Source organism: Furipterus horrens, unplaced genomic scaffold, assembly GCF_987537825.1.
Source record: "Furipterus horrens unplaced genomic scaffold, mFurHor1.1.pri manual_scaffold_9, whole genome shotgun sequence".
NCBI lineage: Eukaryota > Metazoa > Chordata > Mammalia > Chiroptera > Furipteridae > Furipterus > Furipterus horrens.
This window is the reverse complement of record NW_028327179.1, coordinates 41,867,623-41,891,307: the sequence shown is the minus strand read 5'-3', so window position 1 is coordinate 41,891,307 and position 23,685 is coordinate 41,867,623. Positions and strand designations below refer to the sequence as shown.

At 36.0% G+C, this 23,685-nt stretch overlaps 1 protein-coding gene across 1 annotated transcript in view; it reads right to left on the bottom strand.

Annotated features, from left to right (window-relative positions):
* SEMA3E (semaphorin 3E) overlaps positions 1–19,580 on the bottom strand; it is a 260,410-nt gene extending 240,830 nt beyond the window's left edge. Inside the window, exon 1 of the mRNA XM_090287281.1 lies at positions 19,008–19,580. Within this exon, the coding sequence (XP_090143407.1) occupies positions 19,008–19,122 (115 nt within the window). The 5' untranslated portion in view covers positions 19,123–19,580. The remainder of the gene's footprint in view (positions 1–19,007) is intronic.
* Positions 19,581–23,685: the final 4,105 nt, after the last annotated feature.

Sequence of the window (23,685 nt, the reverse complement as noted above, 5' to 3'; positions counted from 1 at the left end):
CACTGTCACTAAGCTTATGACCCACATTCAAGACAGGAGAGAGTAGGACAGGGTTATCCTTAACTTTCGCAAATAAACCACACATGTGAAATAAAGGAAAGGGCTGGCTTAGAGTCTATATGAAAATCCCTTAGAAGTGCTGACAGCAATCTCAACATAAACCAATAGTGGGATATTTGCCAAATAAGCTGCCGTCAACTCAGGTGGCTTTAATAAATGAAAGTCATCAGTTAACAGCGGCACCATTCTGTGAACCAGGCAGGCATCTCTTGAGTACTGACTGTGATGCTCTGTTTTAAGGGGAATATTGCTAAAGAGGAGCATGATCAGAGAGCACTGACAACAGTTGGAAAGTCAGAATAACCATGGCATAAGGAATATTCACTGTCCACAAAGGGGTTTGAAAAACTATCTTTAAGCATTTGGAGCTCTGTTAAGACTTATGCTCTGCTGGCACCAGAGCAAAGAACTAAGACTAAAATGTGTAAGATAATCTAGTTAAGTCAGACTTGGAATTAGGTGGGTAAGTACTTCCTCCTTATTAGAACATTCAAAATGAAATGGACTTCCTTATCAAGTAGTGATTTCCCTTTCCATGAGAAGGTACAAATTAAAAATAATGTGTCTGACCACCTGTCTAGATGCCATGGACATGATTTAAATCCTAAAATTCTTACCTTCAGAGAAATTCTGTGATTTGAGCAATATTTCACAAGTTTTCCTAAACTCCAATCTTTTTCTAATTAGTGACTTTGGTTGATAATTTGTGTTGGAATAAGATGTATAAAATGCTAAGTGAATAACATCAATTATCACATAAATGCAATTAATGGTTTTCCCACATGTCAGCAGTTATTCCTCCATCTCTTCTTCCCTTCCTCCCTTTCTTTACCCCGCCCCCTTTCTCCCTCTTCCTTTTTCTCTCTCCTCCTTCTTGCTCCACTCTTGCTTTAGTGTGCTCTCTTCTGCTCTACAGATATCCTCCATATAACACAGTACTTCTATAACACGGTCTCGCTCTAACACGGTTAGAGAATTGGGGAAAACTCCCATATAACATGAAATTAGGGAAATCCACATACAATACTGAATGTGATAAAAGTTTTTAAGAGTGAAAGATAACTCATTTAAAAATTTTCAATTGAGCTTGTATGCCGTATCAGATTTGCAGGTAGAATTTTAAAATTAATCAGAAATTTAAATCCATTTTGTTTATGGAATATTAATTACAATTTAAAACTTCATGTTTTTCTTTTTGTTACATAACACATACATATATTAAAATTTCTCAGGTGAGTAATATCCAACCTTTTTTAAAGAAATGGTAATTATGTTTTTATTTTTGTGAATTAATTTGTAGCCCTGAACTATGCCTGACAAAAATAAAAATATTCCTCTTAAAAGACATTTCATCTCGCTGGGACAAAAATTACCAATTTTGAGTCAGCTTGAAAAGGGTGAGAAAGTATCATATGTCACAAAAACCTTGGATTTAAATGAATCTAAAATAACAGATTTTTTGCAAAAAGTAGAGCATAGAAATCAAGATAATGCTGAAGAAAGTTCAGAGGATGAGACTACCTTGTCAAAAAGAAAAGGCATTCGGTTAATGGAGCTTAGTAGTGATGAAGAAAACATCACTTAATTCATATTAATATGTAATACTTTTGATGAAAATTGCTTTAATAAAGATATTTCTCTTAATTATAAAAATATAACAGTTTTTTCTTTAATTTTTGGAACCTAACCCCGCTTTTGTACTAGTTCTTTGTGTCGTATAACACGGATTCCCATAACAGCATTTGTTAGAAACCTAACAACTGTGTTATATGGAGGGTTTACCTGTATTTCCCTGTCCCTCTCTCTCTTTGATTTTCTTTCTATCAGAAAATCACTTAGCATTTACTATGTGAGAGGCACTATTCTAAATACATTCAAATGTTCCTTCTTTGAATCCTTATCACAATCAGTGAATAGGTGTTATTATTATTCACCTCTTTGTGCCAAATAAAGGTTTAGTAAGTGTCCAAATCACACCAACAGATTTGCTTCTGCTGCATTAAGTTTTCCAGAAGGTGCTTCAAAGTGGAAAAAATAACAATGTGCAAAATGAACCTGTCTGTTTGCCTTGAGCAGCCAGGTATAAGAGCCACAGCCAGATGAGGAAAACATTTTGGAAAAACAGCACTTATTTTTTAAAAGTTCAGCAAGAGGAAAGATTATAAATTAAATGAAATAATAAAATTAGGAATGGACCCACCCAAAATTATTTAGATGCCAAAGTAAGCCAATCCCAGCTGTTATTCTTTGCTCTGGCTGCCATCCCCAGCAAGAGCAGCATGGGGGAGTGTGGGCAACCGGCTGCAGGAGCAGCTGGGCCTATTTGTATAAGAGGAAAAAATAGAGAAGACAAAGGGAAATTTCAGTAGCTAGCCGTATGAATGGCAACTGGGGGCCTGGCTGGAGGAGCCTCAGAGTGAAGTGCAGCAGAGCTGTCAGCAACAAATTTTGATTTCAGAAACCATTCACAGACAGAGTGCACCCTACACCAATGACTTTGCTGGCAAGAGATTTATGCTTACCGATGACTATAAATTTTCTCATTTACCAGTATTCTGGGCATTCAAAAATAAAGTAATATCTAGGACTGTTCTAACTATGCAGTGGGTGTCAATTAGCAGACTGAGGGGACAAATGGCATTTCTCGTCTAAAAAAATATATATTGCTGTTATAATATGTTCACTAAGACAGAAATGTAAATGCCTTGTAAACATAATTATGTATTCTAAAACATAACTGTATACAATAAAATTCTAGTATTCCATTTATTTTATATCCCTAAAACCAAAGTTATAAAGGGCATCTAATGTGTTTCAGAGTGATTACTGCTTTAATTACATGTAGATTTTCTCATTGGTATAAATTTCTTAATTTTATTTTTCATTTTTATTCTTGTCTACTTTTATTGATATTTAAGTCTTGGGGACTTTTTTTTTAATTCTCCAGATAGGAAAGATTCTTTTACTATTCTAAAATAAATCAGATTTTAGTTTGGGCACACACATTTTGGAGCAAGTAAAAAACATTTGGCAAAAAAAATCTGTCAAAAACGGTTCCCAGTACATAACTTTTGCTTTACTTCTGAAAAATACAATGACAAAGATACAATTACATTCTTTTAATTGTAAGCATAATCAACTTAACTATAATATTTCTCTTCTTCCTATGGTTATCTAAATAGTATTACAAGGTAATTTTGCTTTGGGAAGTTATTAGAAAAATCAAAGCATATTAATGTATTGAAGTTTAAACATTAACTTCCCATAATTGTAACAATATAGTAAAAAATTTGATTTTTTTAAAATTTTTTTGTTGCTTGTAAAATCCATTTCAGTATTTAATAATCTTCTCTCCTCTTTTTCTTCATCTCGACAAATGAAAAGGAAATATTTTGTGTTCCCTTATTTTCTGGTTAATTGAGTACACCAAAGACTAAAATTATATCATTTAACTTTGAAGATACAGTTTTTTCTTTTTGGTTTAAATTTTAAACATGGGTGATATGGCTATTCTGAGAACACAACATATGGTTAACGCAAGTTTATGCAGACCCTTAAACTGCCAAGCTCAATATTCTAGAACTCATTCTAAGCAATTATAAAGTAACTGTCAGATACCAGTCCTCTGACGAGAAATGTGTGTAACATTTACTCATTGTGATGATGCCAAACTTGAAATTTCTTTTCTCCTTTCTTTTTTCTTTCTTTGCTTTTGATAAGGAAATATAAGATATATCAGTTTCATCCATAATGATACAACTATTTCCAAAGAATCATTTTTATTTTCCATTACTTTTCCCATTGTCTTTTAAAAATATATTATTTATGTCCTGCGCAGAATTATAAAAACGGCCATGACCAATGCGACTAAGTTGGTTGGGCATTATCCCACAAAGCAAAAGGTCACTGGTTCAATTCCCGGTCAAAGCACATGGCTGGGTTGCAGGACAAGTCCCCAGCTGGCGGCGTATGAGAGGCAGCCAATTGATGTTTCTTTTCCTCTCTTTCACCTTCCTTTCCCCTCTCTCTAAAAATAAAGAAATAAAATCTTTTTGAAAAAGAATTATCAAAATGATCCTATCTTCTACATATTTATTTTGACAAGCTTACTTTATTTACTAAAACTAATCAAATGTTTCCCATTTCCATATCTATTTACTCCTTATAATAGTAAGGAATGGTGACAAATTTGTATGTTCTCCTGAATTATCTTTACTTTTGACGTTTCTGTTTATGTCTATTAATTTCCTCTTTCATGTTAGGTCTATTATATTTGATTAATTTGTATGGTGCTAGAAAAAAACTCAAGGATACAACATTTCAAAATGTATTGTCAATTTTAAAAGGAAAATTTTCATTGCTTCTTTCTCAATTAACTTGGGTTAGAAAAATAAATTGAAAATACCTTACATAAACTATAATTATAAAACTGGCAATCATTATTTATTCTCCTCCCTATATTATTACCTACAGCTATACTTTTAAAATGATAAATCCACAAAACAAAAACAACATAGTTAAATTATTTATAAAACAACATTCACACAGGGAATGAAAAAAAAATTTAGTTTTTGTCATTGAAGGCATTTCTCTAAAACAAAGATGTCAGGTTAATTATTATGATTTAATAGTCCTGTCTTTGCTTTCTTTGTCGCTAATTACATACATTAATTGTTTGTCTCCCTTCATAGTTCATCACTCTAGAAATGAATAAGATGCTACATTGGACAGTGGGAGATCACAACTGAAACAAATGGGAAAAAAAGGTGACTGAAATGTGATATTAATCACATAATGGGCCAGATATATTTAAAGTACCCTCTGCCAAAGCCTCAAATTGTACCTTTCAATAAAATGTGGGTATTTTCTGTACAATTTTAAAGCAGTTCTGGGTTTCTGTTCAGATCATTTGTAATAGAAGACCTGAAGCCAAACTAAGGCCTACCATTTTGGAGCAGGGGCAGAGAAAAGTATTATGAGCCTTTTAACTGACTTCTGAATGCTCCAACATCCTCGTCATCTCAATTTCTAAGATCTTTATTAGGAATCTTTTACATGTGGCATTTGAGAAAAGAATTGATTGTTAATACTAATGCTAATAGAGCTAACAATTAAATACTATACATTAAATACAATAGATAAAATAAGTTTATTAAGTACCTAAAGTCTGTTAGATTCTAAGGATTCAAACAATAAAATGCAATCAACTTGCCTTCAAATATTTCGAAATCCACTTGTGAATTTGCATTAATGACATATTACTTATACAATGTAAGAACTCTTTAAAGTCATGGAGAAATAGGAGTGATTTAATTTCAAATGAATAAACATTTCTGATACTATCATGTGTAGCAGAACTATGAACACAGTGGTATTCGGTTAATTGAATATCCAAGGATAACTGTTTCAAGGAGGATATGGTGCACTCCATACAGTGGAATGGCAGTAGGAGGATGGTAGGAATGATGGCAAGACAGGATCAGACACATAGGCAATTTGCTCACTGCTTCTTGCCCAGGCTCTTCTACCCATCTCCCCATCTCCAAGACTGAGCTCCGGTTCTCCTTCAACTCCCAACTCCATGCTTCTATAGCACTTTGTTTTAACTTTACACACATACACACACACACACACACACACACACACACACAGTCTGTCCAGAAAAAGTCCAGCCATTGTTAATAGAATGAGAATGGTTTGTGCAACCATGATATAACCTGGCAGCCAAGGAGAGTAGACTGGAATGCACATGCATGAACAATGATGACTTCACTGCACTAGACTGTGGGGGCAGTAAAGGTTACTGAGTGAGCATATGTACTGTATGGTCATTGCATTCAAAATGACTGAGTGAGGGACTTTTGGCCAAGACGGAAGCGTAAGTACCCATGCTGCATCTCCTCACAACTAAGAAGGAATTTACAACCACTTCAAAACTAAAACAAACAAACAAAACCAGAAAATCCAGAAAATCGAAACTATAGGGAAGTTCAACAAAGAAATAAAGAAAAAAGAATCAGCCAGAAAGGTAGGAGGGGTGGAACCAGGACGAAGAGAAAAATGAGCGTAACAGGGGTTGTGGGGGCAATGCTTGGCAGGCAGCATGGCTAGAGGCGGTGCAGCTGGCGGGCGCAGCTGGTGGTCATGGCTAGCAGCAGCCGTGGCAGAAAACATAGTCATATAGTTTAAACCCAAGAAGCAATCCCAGCCCCAAACCAGACCACATAGCTTGTAGTTCCAGCTCTGGGGAAAATAGAGCCGCATTGCTTCTAACTGTGAAAGCCAATGGTGGTTGGGATGGAGGAAGAAGCTACCAGTGTCAAAAAGGAGGCAGCTTGCTTAGTATGGGAAGGCGGAGAAGTGCCTGGAAAAGTGGCAGCAGCTGGCAATCTTCCCTCTCAGACCGCTCCCCCACATACAGCGCCAAAACATGGTGAAATGGGCACCAGCACTAACAAATACCTAAGGCTCCACCCCCTATAATGTAACAGGTGCAACAGCCCCAACCAGATCACAGAGGAAAACACAGAAAACTGTCATGATGAGGAGACAGAGAAGTACATCCCAGAAGTGAAGGCAGATCAAGGTCCCAGTGACACAACTAACCCTTTGAGTGCCAACATTGCTGTGAGCGACACTGACACATTTTCCCAGAAGTGCCAGCGTCGTTCCCAGCAACTCTTTTTTTCTATGGCTATAAATGTAAATAACAATGGAATAATTTGTATTTTATGTTCTGTTCTCCTTTTTTTTGTACCTCAGGTTATATATTGATATAATTTTTTCTCATGTTGATCCAAATTTTGAATTATGCATGGCACTCAAAGGGCTAAGCAGCAAGCAGATAGCACATCTCACAGATGAGGAGACAGACAGCTTAATAGACACACAGTTTAAGGCATTGGTGATTAGGATGCTCACAGACTTGACAGCAAAGGTTAAACAGGATGGGGAAATAATGAAGGCTACCCTGGCTGAAATGAAGAAAAATCCACATGAAATAAGTGGTGAAGGAAAGGAAACCAGGGTTCAAATCAACAAACTGGAACACAAGGAGGAAACAAAAAGTCAACCAGTACAGAAGGAGGAAACAAGAATTGAAAAAAATGAGGAGAGGCTTAGAAATCTCTGGGATAGCTTTGACTATGCCAACATCCAAATCATAGGGTTGCCAAAAGGTGAAGAGGAAGAGCAAGAAATTGAAAAATTATGCAAAAAATAATGAAGGAAAACTTCCCTAATTTGGGGAAGGAAATGGACATATGGGTTGAGGAAGCACAGAGAATCCCAAACTAACTAGACCCAGGGAGGACCACACCAAGATACATCATAATCAAAACATCAAAGGTTAAGGATAAAGAGAAAATCTTAAAAGCAGCAAGAGAAAAGAGGAGAATTACCTATAAAAAGGTACCTATAAGACTGTCAGCTGATTTCTCAAAAGAAACTTTACAGGCAAGAAAGGGCTGGCAGGAAATATTCAAAGTAATGAAAAGCAAGGATCTGCAACCAAGATTACTCTATACAGCAAAGCTATCATTCAGATTGGAAGGGCAGGTAAAGTGCTTCCCAGACAAGGTAAAGCTGAAGGAGTTCATCATCACCAAGCCATTATTATATGAAATGTTAAAGGGACTTATTTAAGAAAAAGATCAAAACTATGAATATTAAAGTGAAAAAGTATCACAATTATCAACAACAGAAGCTAGGAAATGAAAACAAAAGGCAAACTAAGCAGACGACTAGAATGGGAACAGAATCATAGGTATGGGGAGCATGGTGGGGGAGGTCAGCTGTGAGGGGGAAGGGGGGAGAAGGAGGGAAATGGTGTAGGAATTAAGAAGCATAGTAGCAGGGTTCAGAATGGACAGGGGGATGTTGAGAAGAGTATGACCCATGGACATGGACTAAGTGGGGGTGGAACTGCTGGAGGGAGGCAGGTTGCTGCACAGAGGGGAGCAAAGGGAAAAGAAATTGGGATAACTATAACAGCATAATCAATAAAGCATACAAAAAATAAATTAAATAAGCTGAAGCAAAAAAAAAAAAAAAGACTGAGTAGAGGAATGAATCTGTATCAAATTTTGCGTTAAGCTTGAACATTCATGCACAGAAACTATGCAGATGACTCAGAAGGCCATAACTATGCGCAACTGGTGACTGGCAGCTTCATCACAATGCACTTATTCATGCATCATGTCTTGTGCAGTTTTTTGGTGAATCATCAAACCACCCAGGTGACTTAGCCCCCCTGCAGCCCAGATCTGGCACTCTGTGACTTCTGGCTTTTTTCAAAACTAAAATCACCTTTGAAAAGGAAGAGATTTCAGACTGTTTATTAGATTCAGAAAATACAATGGGGAAGCTGATAGAAATTGGAAGAAGTGTGTGAGGTTCCAAGGTGCCTACTTCGAAAGGGACTGAGGTATCATTTTCCTATATACAATGTTTCTTGTATCTTATATCTTCTTCAATAAATGCCTCTATTTTTCATGTTACATGGCTGGATACTTTCTGGACAGTCTCTGTCTCTGTCTCTCTCTCTCTCTCTATATATATATATATACATATATACACACACACACACACACACACATATATATATTCACACACACACACATATATATATCCTGCTTTATTATGATTTGTCTCTCTTTTACAATTAGACCTTAAGCTTCTTGGGGAAAGGGTTTGAGTAGAGGTGGTGGTAGTGGTGGTGGGGTGTGTGTGTATGTTAATAAACTTATTTTAGAATAGTTTTAGATTTACAGAACAGTTTTAAAAACAGTGCAGTTTCCACATACCCACATCCAGTTTCAATTATTAATAGCTTACATTAATATAGTACATTTTTCACAGTTAATAAACCAATATTAATACATTATCATCAATGTTTAAAGTCCATATTTTATTAAGATTTCCTTAGTTTTTACCCTAACATCCTTTTACTGTTCCAGGATTCCATTTTACATTACATTTAAGAAACTATTTTCTTTTTATATTCTTAAATCATTAGCATGATGTTTTGTACCTAAAGCTTTGAAGATGCTCTGCAAACAATCATAGAATACATGAATGACTGAATGAATAAACATGGCTTAAAAGACACAGATGCTTCCAAATCCCTGAAGAAAAATATCAGGATACATAACAAAGGAATGAAGTGGACCTAATTTCACTAGTCCAAGAAAACTTTTCATTGAGAGAAAGGAATTCTGAAATGTTACAAAATGCTATTTCAATAAACCAATATTAGATGTTTTCTCATCTGAACTCAATGATAGCATAATGTATCACATTTTATATCATCATTAATTTAAAAATATTTAATTTGTATATTAAACTATTATCAGTAATTCTATATAAAATCTTATTTACTATACAAACAACAGATATAGAATAATACAATGGTTAGATATTTATTAAGTTAAGTATATTTATGAAGACCAAGGCTATCATTTGGAAATTTGAATAAATTACATCCTTTTAACCTGGGTGATACAACTAAAAGGGAAAAAATGAAAAAGATAATATGAAAGTGAAGCTCCTTTGTAGCATCACCCCAAACACTTAGCCCAGGGTTTCTCATGCTGGAGTATGCATCAAGAATCACCTTCAGGGCTTGTGAAAAAACAGAGCCCCAGGATCACTGATGCAGTGGTCCTGATTCAGTAGCTCCCAGGAGAGGCTGATGCTACGTACGCAGCCCTGACCACTTTGTACAGAGCTGGTTTAACCCCAGCTTCTATCATAAACAACATCATCTCCTCTGCAATGGAATTCTACTAAGCCTTTCCTTACATGAATAATTTAGTATTGTCTCTACCTCTGGAAAAATAAAATAAGCCTTTTTAATTTTATCATTTTGACCATGTATGGAAGGCAACAACAGCACAAAGTTTTACTTAGTTTTTATTAAGAAGATACTAAACACTCAGCCTTTAATTACAGGCTTTAGGAATAATCTGAATAAATCATTTTATTCTGTCCACAGGATCTTACCAAAAAAATAATCCTTGCCCTCAAAAACCTTAAAATATATTTAAAAACATACACAAAAATTAGAGGATATTATAAGCCATCACAACACAATGCCATCCATCTCCATGGTAGTTAAATTTTCTAAAACAATCACATGAGATAGAAAGCCAGTGTTCATTAGCCCCAGAAGTTCAATGATTAACAAGAAAAATACAGCATAAAATAGTATACGCTGTAGAGTCAAAACCCAGAATTGTAAAGTTGTATGCCCATACTCTTTCCGCTAGGTCATGCTAATAAAATTTCCAGAAGTGTTTTGGAGAAATTAGCCACACTGGGGGGTCTGGTAAGGAGAGGCAAATTGTCCTACTTTTCTAGAATTGAAAGGATCACAGAAATCACTTAGTCCATAATAAACTTTTTGACTCGGGGTTAGGAAAAAAGCAATCAGGAGGCATAAATAGCTACAATGCAATGTTGTCAGCCTCTTTGACTTCAGTTTCACAGTGTATCTTGAGCTTTGACTTTAAAGCCCTCCTCAGTTCCCATTATTTCCTGGGAGGGGACTGGTAGAAAGGAAAGAGACAGTGTCCCCAGCTGACCTCTATTTTCTTCCTCTTTTATTCCCATTTTCTTTGCTGCTGTTCTTTTCGGGTTCTGAAATTGGTCAAAACACCCAAAATCACCACTGTGACTTGTCCTTCAGGATGCTGCTCCTTTGTTCTATGCTGTGAACAAAAAACCCTCTTCATTCTGCTTTCAATGAATTAAAACTCAAAACTCAGAGAAAACACGACAAAACTGCATAGAAATAGACAGCTTTACATAAATAATATTCTAACTTGCCTCAAGTTTAGCCACAGAGTGAATGGCAGACAGTGTTCTCTCCTATTTAGTACCCTAATTCCTTCCCTCTTCAATTCTCAATAGTCCCATGGTACCTGTGAGCAACAGCTTCACACTAGAAAAATGTGCTAGATAAAGAAGACAGGTTCCAGGTAGCTAGTAAGCTATTTATTTTAATATTTCTTTTCCTAAGTCATGAATTTCAACACATTTTGAATGTCTAATAAGTGTAATTAAATTTTTAAAAAATTTAACCATCACATTTTCTATTCATTAAATTAGACAACAAAAATGAAATCTCCAAGGTAAACTGAGAACCAGTAAATACATACCATTCACTAACAACTTTCCTTCCACTTTTGGTTTATGAAGAGGAAGAAATAAAAATATCTTTCTAGAAGAGAAGCAGGGGAGGAGAAAAAGGACGAGAGGAAGTCACAACACAGATGGGTAATCAAAGGATAAGGTGATAAGGAAAAAATTAAGGGGTTATGATCATCACCCAGGAACAAGGGCACCAGAAAGCAGATTGTCAGGGGCTGCTGGTGGGTGCTAACTAGATGGAGCATAGAGGTTTTCTTAAAATGACAGTGAAAATATTCTGTATGATAGTATCAAGATGGGTTCATGTCATCATACATTTGTCCAAACCTATAGAATGAACAACACAACAATGAACCCTAAGATAAACTATGAACTTTGGGTGATTAAGATGTGTCAATGTAGGCTCACCCATTGTAACATATGTATTGCTTCAGTGGAGGCTGTTGACAATAGGGATGCCATGCATGTGTGAGGACAGGGGTATTTAGGAAATCTCTGTTCTTTCCTCTTAATTTTGCTGGAAACCTAAAACTTCTCAAAAAAAAAAAAAAAGTCTTTAAACATGGGGGAAAAATAGATTTAAAAGCAACAACAACAAAAGAACACTGATTTCAGATGAGAAAACATGGCTGGTGTGTTGGGAGGATGTCTGGAGGCTCCAGCTGCTTCACGACAATGGACACCGAGGGACATGGAGGTGAATAGGCAGAGAAAGCCCTAGTTTTCCCCTAGTGTATGTTTTACTACAGGAGCCATAAATAGTTGTTCAGGATTCCTTAGTTTCCTTGGTACTCCTCACCCCACCCCACCCCTCAGATTTTCCTTTAAAAAAACTGTTTAAATCATTTTGTTTTAGTCATATACCCACTTAATAGCATTTACTGAACACCTACTAAGTGTCAGGAACAGTGCTCCACACCAGACACCTTACCTGTTTGTCCAGGGTAGGGTAGAACAGAAAGCATTCTTTCACTTTCAAAGCAAACAACACAAGCTGGGCTGGTAGCTGTTTGTAGGACGTTGTTTAGTTTAACTTTTAACAGTGTCGTCTGGCCTTGGTAATATTAGTTCTTTTGTGCTTCACAAAGCTGGGCCTACAATTACTTTTGTTAGTAACTTGTTTACTTTGTAGCTTTGGTCTGCTGCCTCCAAGGTTCCATGAGACAAAGTTCCAACTTTCTTTAAATTATCAGCAAAATTCTACAGTAACTTACAAACATGAGAGGTGCCAATATTCCTTGTTCTTTCTCGTCATCTATTCCAAAAAGAGCTGGATTTCATAAAAGAAAAATCTTTGCTTTTAAGTAAAAAACTGATGATTAAGGATCTTCCTTTGTTTTAAGTTATAAATTAATAAGTCATGATTGCTTTTAGAACAAAAAACGAAAGGAGGGTAGGCTAATTCTCTCTAAATCTCTTCTGATTTCTTGAGGAACTTATATAAAGCTTCATAAGGATAAAGTTTTTGCCACATTAATTTGCATTATCTTACGTAATCCTTTGAGGGTGCTGCAAGTTACATATTATCCCATTTTAAAGATGAGAAAACTATCCTCAGAAAAGATAAGTAAAGTAAATTGTTTAGGTCATACCACCAGAAGCAAGATTCACATTAGGTATGACTCATCCAAAGTCTAGAATCTGAGCGTGTTTTGTATCTAATACCTGGGCCTAAACTACTTTTCTGTGTGTACTGTGCCAAGGCTAAATCCTTGAGCAGAAGCAGTGATAGCTGAGAGTTTAGTTACCAGGGAGAGAGGTGGAAATACATTTCTAAAGCTCAGAAATCAGGCAAATCATGGATTTCTCTCTCTCTCTTTTTTTTTTTTCCTGATACTAGTAGTGGAGGCAATATTACCAAAAAAAATGGGGTCATAGGGTGGGAATATCCTGTAATAGCCATTATAACTAGGGCTGAAAACTTCAGTCATCAATTGCCTGGGCCAACACCAGGGCCATATGAAATCAAATAATCAATTCCACAGACATTTTGGTTCACGAAATCACTACGTTCCTTGACAGAAAATGTTCTCTCAATATCACAGACTGTAACACTTGGTTCAAATGAGGTATTAACATATCCTTTTCACTCAAGAGTCCAGAAAATCCTGCCTATAAAACATCCAGTTGTCATTATCATCCTTATCATGAGTATAAAAAATAATGTGTGCTTAAATTAACTAATGGCCTTGATAGCTTCAAATGTTACTTAAAACCACACTGTGAAAAAAGTCATTATTAAAATAATCATTATCCTCTGTATAATTTATATAATATCCCACAGTGTCAGATGTTGTGATAAAGACTTACAACATTTGGCCCTGTATATTGAAATCAAGAAAATAATTTGAATCTTCACTCTGCACCTTTTCGGGAAATGATGAATGGTATAACTTCAGTTATGTTTTGTTTTAATTTCTTTGAGAATGAACTTACCAGACCACTTTAACATTGCAGTGGCTGTGTATGATGGGGCATGCATGCATGCAGAGTGCCGCTTCTGGATTCCTGCAGACTAAATTCCTCTACTAAACCATAGACTGGTTTTACACACAGAGATAAAGGAGTAAGTCCTTACACGCTCTCCCACTAAGAACTCCCAGTGATGATTCCAGTAGATAACTCTGATGAAATAAAACTGGCTCAGCTGATAGTTAACAACAGTTTTCACCAGCAATGACCAATTTGGTGTTTGATGCCTTATTATGTGGTCATAGAACTGAGGCCACCAAATGATCTCATCCCCAACAGAAAGAGAGGTCCCCCTCTGTGAAATGCTCTTAGACTAAATAACAAATCCAACATGGACAATAAAATAACACTATGACAACACACATTTTTGAAAGAATATTTCATTGTAACAAAATGACCATTGCATATATTGGTTAGTCTAGAAAGTACTGGTTCTTTATTGTGTTTGGAACACTGTCCCCCAAAAATTTTTCAGAAATGATTTTATATAATTAAGTTATTTTTCAGTCCAAAATTGGCCCAGTTAATTTATTTACAAATTTCACTTACTGCTTTTCTTAACTCTGATCTCCCCTCACCCTATTTCTATATTAAAGGATAACTGTTTTCCCAATGTAATACCCAGCGTTCAGATAAGAATTAAAAGATTCATAGAACCATTAATAGGGTTTTTGTATATCCAGATACACTTCTGTGATGCACAGGCAGTATTTGTCTGTAATAAACATAAAATACAAATAATATCACTAGCCAAAATCCTTACATAAGTTTCTTCTATATGTACATTCTATGTAAACCTAACTCAACAAAACATACTATAATTCCTTTCATCTTACCCAGCAGCTTGTGTGTGTGTGTGTGTAGTTTCTTAATGCCCTACTTAATTCTCAGTAATTCTCTCTGAGATCTGGGCATGAATTTTTATATTTACTTCTGGGTTCTATTTTAACTATTTTCTTTATAAGTGATGCCTTATGGCCAGTATGTGATGAATGTCACTATTGATAATACCTAGTTATTGCTGAAGAAACTAAGCTATTAGCCGGGTCAGGAAAAACTGGCTTGGTCACTGCCTATTTTTATTTGCCCTTGATATAAAATGTATGCCACAGCCTCCAGGATGATAATTCAAAAATGCTCTTCTAAAATCTATCTCATTTTTTTCCATATATATAAATAGAAAAAATTCTAAAATGTATGATATAAAGTAAATAAGTGTAATAAATGAATATATACACACTTTTATAGCAAAAAAAATATTGGCTGTGAATCTTGGAAAATGCACAGGTAATATAATCATCTTTAAATTAGTATAACAAGAGGTAAAAGGTATGAAAAATGGGATTTGGAGTACATGAAACCTATCAAGATAAACCATAGATTTTACTAATTAGGACCAACTTCTCTCTTTTACAGCACTTACTGATATCCAAACTCATGTCAGTCCCAAAGGTTTTTCTCTGTAGGACACATTCCTTTCAACCTTCTCAGATTATAGCAATCTTCAGGAAACATTAGTAATGTAGTTTTTAGGTTAAAAACTGCTTTCCCAGATACTGTTGCTCCATGTGATTATCTCAAAAAACCAGTAAAACACACAGAGAAAGCACCATAACTATCCCTATTTTCAAATTAAGGTAACTGAAGTACAATTACCATTAGTGTAAGTGGAAGAACTTGAGCTGTAGAGACCTCTGACTTCCAATTCTGAGCTCTCTGAAACATGACAAATCTGTATAAAATGCCTATAATATCCACATAGACTAACACTCTATCCCATCCCACTTTCTACATATATGGATATATATTTGATGCTGAAATCTACACTTACAGTGGCAATACATTTTGGGAGTGACTTTTGCCATATCCATGCCTTTATTTAGCTACTTTTTCACCAAACGTCCTCTGCTTAAGCAGCCATTCTCCCTTGGCTTCTGTGCTTGTGTTATTCCTTATTGGGACTTTGAACACCTACCCTATCTGTCAAGCTCCCTTGATTGAATTTCTGGGGCTTTGCGTGTGCATTGGGATTTCTTCTATGACATGAGGCTTTGCTCCTTTGTTGTTTTCTTCTTTGAACTCCATTATCAAAAAGGTTATTTTTGCCTTCCCTGTAACCTCATCAATGCAGGATGGTGAAAGATAAGGTGAGAACAGACATCAACAGAGGGAAGTGGCCGAATCCACCAGGACTCTTTCCCTTTATTCTCTTTTCCTTCATCTTTGTCATGAGGATCATAGCTATTTTGCAAGAAAATTCTTGGAGTAGAACATTATAAATTTGTATTAATCACACCAATGTTATCTTCTCTAGGGTACTGGCTCTAAAGTTGGCTATATTCTTAAATATTCTTAAACTTTTAAATAGTTTCCTGATATAGTTAATCTCAACTCAAATGTTTACTGGAAATTCTTACAGAGTAGGACAAAAACTCACCATTTTAATCTCTGCTATGTCTTTATTTGTTAATGCCACTTATCTTGTACCTATAAAATACATTAAAGGATATGCATTGCCCCAACAAGGGTAAATATCTCATTTTCTAATCCATTAGTCTTGCCCTGTGTTAGCATATTGGCTTAAGATGGAGTGGAGTGAAAATTCATTAAGAAGAGGGGGCAATTCAACTTCATCCCACTGTGGTTAGAGGGCAGTGGGAAGTAAGGCAGAAGATGCTCCATGTCTGACACCAACTTTCTGCCTTGTCTCCCTCCTTTGCCTTTTTTTCCTTTTAGTTTTAATGGTCTCTTCTCAAGCTCTGTTTAAGAGCATGCCACTTTCAAAGATACAGATGGATGGAGAATAGAGAAAAATAGAATTCTTGGGCTTTTTTCCCCCTCTGAACAAATTTTCATATAATTTAACTCAAGCTTTGTGTATGATTCTCTGGGGAGAGACCTAGGCTTGTGGTCTCAAGAGTCATATTGATAATGGAGGATATAAAACAAATGCTTGTCCTTCTCGCATATGGCATAGACCACTGCTATGAAATGAATCCTTGGATTAATTCAGTAGGCCACCTCTAGCAGCAGTGCAGAAGTACTACATTACTTAATCTGGAGCCTCTTATTCTGAAGGATCTAGCACTTGTTTATAATTTTAATGACCTAATTCACCAATTACGTACCGTAATTTTACCATATCTGATAACATTTAAGATAGCAAAAAATTATACTCTGAAATACCCTACCCATAGTTTTTGGATACCTCTCGATGTACATTGAATTCCAAAGTGTAGAGTGGTAAATAGGCTCTTCATATTTCATTGATGGGACTGCATATTCCTACTCAGACAGTCCACTGCTTTCCCTTTCAGGAGGCATTTGTTGCGCTGAGTTACATCTACAGTGTGATCTCTTAGCTGACTGCTAACTAGACTGCACAAGTGAGAACATTCTATTTTCAGGTAACTACTATCTTTGTATAAAAGCACATTGTTGCACATTCTCAGTTAGTGGCATTAAAGCCAAAGGAAAATTTTGTAGGAGTTTTCAGTCTAGCACACATAGATACAAGAAGTTCTACGTCCATACCATTTAACACAATTCATAAAATCAGTTACAGTTATTCCTTTATTAAGAGAGATTTACTGAAGGTGAGCCCGGTAACTATAGTATGCATAGTATTTAGTTGCATTAGAATTTGGATATTCTCTGACCAAATTATAAGCCCTTTAATGAAATAGTAAAATGAGATTATCTTCGAAAACATATTGATATTGATCTATCAAACAAACAAGAACCCTAATAATAAGGCATAAAAGGTTAATTCCAGGTATAACAGAATAGTATCTTGACAAAACTGACAGCTTATCCACTTGTCCACATAAGAAAAACAACCCATTTATTATGTTTTTTCCTGATATCTTTATGTGTTCATATTCCATCATGTCAAATTTCTACATTTTGATATATTTTATCATTACCTCAGAAATATGCATTTTGATACATACCACGATACATCTTCCCAAATCAAACGATGTCCATTAATGCCAAGTACTGTATTTTTTTTCCAAGTACTGTATTTTAAAACTTTACAATTTAAAACTTTAAAATACGTGTCTCTTAAATTCATATTACCTACTGGAGAGTGTTATAGAAAATCTATTTAGACTTAAAAAAATACACAGATTTTTAGCTATTCTAAAAATGAGTTTCTAGAGTCAAAATTAACTGTTGGTTGTCCAAGAAAAAGACAAAAAGATCATCAACCGTGTCATTTAAAACTGAGACAGGCCTTCCTTTTTGTTTCTCCTACTGATAAATACTACACCTGTCTTTTTAAAATACAGGCTTCTGTTCATTCTACAGTGGGGGGCAATTTGAAAGCTTACACAATTGAAAAATGGTTCTTATGTAATTTCTGGTGTTGCATCTTTTATCTGTGTCACTGTATGGGAATAATAAATACTTCTTTCCTGAAAATGTATTCCGGATTTCTTTTAAATCAGCAAAGTCACTTTTCTCAGAGTATGGGTTTTGTTTGTTGCCCTTTTGTTTCTTTATAGGAAGAATCACCAAACCTATTCATGACTGGCTTTTACTGATCCTGATGCAAGAGCTTTCTTTTGATCATTTATTTATGACTAAGAGCTGCTTAAGAAGACATAGTTGCAGAACTAAATATTTAAGTATTCTGATAGATCAGCAGATAAGCAATATGAATTTATATTAAAAAGAATAGATGTAAATGATTGGTATCTAATATTTCAATATATATCAATTTGTAAGAATTTCTAATAAACTGGATATTTTTTGTCACACGTAAAAAATTCTAATAATTAATTCAACAAGAAATTTAATTTATTTCAGTTGTTAGTCATTTTAATTACTTGATTATCACTTTGTTATGATGAGTAAGGACTCATTTTTTCAGGAATTTTCTTTTTTCCTCCCCTCATCCCCATTATGGACAACACAAAACAACAAAACAATCGTACCTCTACTTCTAAGCCCTTCCCAGACATCCTTGTTTCTCATAAATTGGTATTTACATACCAACTGATAACTTGGTGTATTCAGTCCCTCAAGGCTATTAACAACCTTATTTATACCTTCTTCCGTTGTGTCTGCTAATGAGTGAACTTCTCACTAGTAAAACCTAATATTTACAAGATAAAAATAACATCTGTAAGTTGGCACGCGATTTTGCACTACCTTCAGCTCTGCTAAGACGACCTATTAATTAGAGGTACTTAGAATCTTCAGTCAGTTTCGCAATAATTTTTCAGGTGCATTTTAAGGGTCTGTGAAGACCAAAGATCTGTGTAGAATGACTTGTTATTTATTTATTTTTAACAAAAGGATCTGAAAAGGTGACCTACCTTTCTGTGTCAGGCGTAACCGGGGGTGAGTGGTATCAGCTGTGTGACCTCCCGTCCAAAGCTCCAGTAAGTAACCCCACAGGAGCCAGGTGAGAAGGTATCCCGCGGATGCCATCCTGCCGCTCCCCGTGCGAGCCCTCCGATCCGGAATTTGAGGCGGGTTTGAGTTTTACTCAGGACTCCCCTCCAGGGGCAGCGTGGGAGAGGCTTTGTAAGAAATCGAACGCGTTATCATCAGAGAGCACAGTTCCAACGTGCCATTTGTCAGGCGGTATTTAGATATGCAAAACCTTTCTTTCCTCGGGACAGTTGTTTATAAGCCGGGAGCAAGAGGACATTCCAAGGAGTGAGTGCTCAGAGCCATGTCCTGCACTCTCTTCGGTAACTACGCCGGTAGACTCAAGAAGAAACTGGGTATTTTAGTCACTTCTGCAAGCGGTTCATTCAGGAAAAAGCCCCCGAGCACACGCACTGCCTCCCTCCAGCGGAGCTCTCCTCTTCTGGCTCCGTGAAGCCTCTCAGTCAGCCTTTGCACTGACTTGCCAAACAGCTAGTTTCAATTCACCTTTCACCTTGCTAATTAAAAACAAGAAGTGCCGTTCCCCCTAGGAGTTGCAGGATCCACCCTGCAGGGAGGGATGCGGTTCCGTCAGTGAGCTGTGTTTACAGGGAAAGTTCAGGCAGGGTTGAGCAGCGTACTTGGTGTTTCTAGGAAGTGTTTCTGATGCACGTGCCCTGCCCGCCCCCCGCCCCCGCCACCTCCACCCCACGAGTATTAAGGCCGCGTCACTCAGAGGCTGGAGGAAAGTCTGAGCAGTTGTGATGGAAAAGGGGCAATCAGGAGCGAGAATGGTATATACAATAAGCGGATTATTTAAGAATATATAACCGAAGAGGAAGGGCGTTTAAATGCTCAGTCACCAAGAGTAACCCTTGAATAAATACTAATTCATTTTAAACCATCAATGTGTCATCATGTAGTACCCAAATCAATTTTTTTTAGCGTTTCCATTGAAAATCTTTTCCACATTTATGGCTCTTCATATTGATTACATTTTACAACTGTTACTTTTAACTCTCGTAAGAGGAGTGTGTCTCAAGGACCTGAAAAAATGTGTTCTGTTTCATGGAAATGGTAGAATAACTAATTATTTTACTGAGGCAAATTCTTCAAATCAATTAAAAGCAGATCATAAGTGTTGTCTAAAATTGAAGACTAATTAAATCTTCATGTAATTTTTTCCTAGGTAACTATGGTAAAGTTGAGATTTTTCTATCCAACAGACAGGTATTAGAAAACTCAGGGTGTGAAATACTTTAAGATTCAACTGCTATGCACTTTCAGAGTTTATTTTCCTAGACACTACTTTGTGTAAATAAGCTTAACACAATAGGTCAACTTTACAATCTACTTTCAATCAATCTCAAAAACTAAACCAAACACTCTGTACTGTTGGCATGGAAATGAACAGTATTATTTTAAGATATCAATGAACTTGAATAGATATTTGATAGTTAAGAGTTAAATGGTAAACAAATTTTAACTATGATAAAACTTTCTTATTTCATAGTTTAAATGATAATGATTAAGGACACTTTTTGAGAGGTATGTTTTTTAAATCATGTAATTATTACAAAAAGATAATTTGGGTTACTGTGATATTTTGCATTATGCATGTATATAAGCAAATATAGAGCTAGCACTCTCTACCCATTTTCCTAGGCATGATATATTATTCTATTACAAGCAGAGTATATTTCGCAAAATGTAAATGTCACTGGATAGTATAAATAATTAGATTTCCAAGCTCTAAAAAAGATAACAAACGCCAAACATTTTTTAACAGTAAAGCAACACGAAGTATTTAGAGACTTTTAACCTGGGGTGGTCTCTGTAGGCACTTGCATACTTTAAAAATCAGTCAGATGAGCTCCAGAGCTAAAAGTTGTTGTAAATGTGATATACTGTACCTTTGGAATCCTCTTTCACTTTCTTCCAGAATTGAAGTAACTAGAAAGTAAATAGCAGCTTTCATATGTATTCTCTAATGGTAGGATTCTGAAAAAGTAAATATAACTTTTATTACAAATATATGGCTACTCTCATACAACTAAAATTATACTTAACCTTATACAGTGCATGTCCTAAATCAGTTTTGGAACTGAGGCATTGTAAGATGTATCCAATTTCATTAGGATACCAAATGCACACCTGTAAATATCAATGTGAGAATAAATGTTATGAATGCCAGTTATATACATAGAAGGTACATACTGCGATTCATCTTTTTTACATGTTATCCTTCATATTAGAAGAGTAAAACAATACGTTCCATGCCAGACTAATGAGTTTCTTTGGTTTTCTCAAAATGTACTTGGGTTTATCCTCTGTCATCAATGCCATTGCATATTCCCTTTAAGTCCTTTCTCTATCCTTCTACCTTTCTCTCTAGCCTACAGAAAACATGCCGATGATGCTCCCCAAAATATTATTTAAATATGTAGACATCCAGGACTACCCATGTGGCTTCAGCCACTGCCAATGGAATGAAGAGTCTTTGACACCAAATCCGTCATTCACATCATAAAATAAAACAAGGACTCTCAGAAGTAGGGTAATCATATAATTTGTCTTCCAAATAAGACAGTTTTGATAGTAAAAGAGCCTTCTATTCATAATTACGTGCAAACTAAAATATTACAAACCAATCAGGATATCAAAGTCACTTTACTAGGGAGAGATTTCTAGGTATCATTGGAAAACATGGGAAAAGGAGTGGGAGGAAAACTGACTTGCCATGAACAGAGAATGAAGAATTTTAGTGAACAACAGAGCTTTGGTACTAGCAACAATACCTGTTGATATTATTACATTTGATTTGAGAAGAGCTAGACTACCAGTTTGAATACATTAGACAACATAAAAAAACAAACAAACAAACAAAAAAACAGGTGAGGTGGGAAATGGCAATTCTGAAGGTATTGCCTGGCAGGTCAAATGTCTCATTCCAAAATCTTAACTGTTTATTGCTAGGGTCACAACATTTTTGGAATAGCAGTGTGGTAGTAAGAGAAAAAAAGGGAAATTGATTAAGCCTCAGGAGTTCCAGTCTCTCCCAAGGTGGCTTCTGTCATTAGTTTCCTCAATTGTAACAGCAACTGGCTTCTGAAACAATCCCTCCCAGTATGTGGTCGCCGACTATCTGGGCTGCATCCTGTGAGGTACTTGTTAAAAGGGTAGATTCCTGTGCCCCACCCCATGTTCCCAGATTGCCAAGTGGTATGTACTAAAATTGGAGTTTTACTGTGATTCCTTTCAGTCAGTGTTATTCACACATTAAACATCTGTTCACCACGTTCACCATTTTTATCAGAATAGCATAGCTTCTGCAATTAAAATTTAACAACTGAAATGAATCATTTCCTCATAGACTTGATGTGCTAGTACTTATATTTTTCAAATAAACTTGCAAAACAGCAAAAATTGTAAAAGGTTATCTCTGTATCACTTAAAATCATCTCACATACTGTGGGAGGCGGTAGTAATGGCCTGAAGAATATCCATTCTTTTTTTCCTTCCTACCAGAAAGATGGGAGAGATAGATATAGATATAGATATAGATATAGTTACAGATATAAATATACGGGAAACTGTACTTCCCAGCCCCTTGGCAATTTGACTAATTTTGACCAAATACAAGCAAAAGTGAGTGTGTCGCATGTGGCCTGAGGCAGTGAAATACTTCTAAGTAATTGTTGTCTCTTTCACGTTTTTCTACAGTGAAAGAGGTAGCCTCATGTTGAATGGTAGAACCAAAAAATTGAGGCATCTTGGATTACTGAATCACCACATTAGGGATAGTGTCCTAGGAAGTTACCCAGACCCACAGCCAACTTTATATGAGCAGAAATTAAACATATGTTATGTTAGGCTGTTAGGTTTGTTACAACATACCACAGCCTCTTCTGACTAAATGCATACATTTTCCCTTCTACACTTTAGGAAATGTGCCCTTGGACACACACATAGCATGAATGAGTAATGATACTGTATTTCTTCCTATCTGTCTCTAAGACTACTTTAACAGAAGTGACGACGATAGCCAACAAGAGATGTGAATGTTTGCGGGGTTAGTGATTGATTCTCTGTACCATTTTTGGAATGAGATGGGATATACCCTTTGATTTTCAGGTTGAATTGTTCATAAAAATGATTTGTAAGCAATACTAATAGGTGAAGACTATAGCACTACACTCAATATCATTATGATTAAAATCATTAAATCAAAGTTTCACAATAGCAATGATGATAAACTTTATCGGTAGTGGCCATGGCGTTTCAGGTTCACTAATCTTTCTTCTTCTGCTAGCCCTGCAACATCTCAAATGACCCTGTGTGATCTGCTATTACTGTTGGGGCCACCATCACTGCTTTGGGTTTTGCAAGCAAAGCTGCTGATCAGTCAGTTCAGATGCCTTTATCACAGAATGTGCGAGGGTTCCAGAAGTCTGAATTGACCATTTCCCACATTCACTGATTCAGGAAGACGAAGAAAAATAGACAACTGAATCACTCCTGATTTGTGTGGAGTATGGCATCCCGTCAATCAGTACCATCCAAGAGCCAGTCCAGTCGCCTGCCTGAAAGAGATCTGACTTGATGCCATTGTGATGTCAT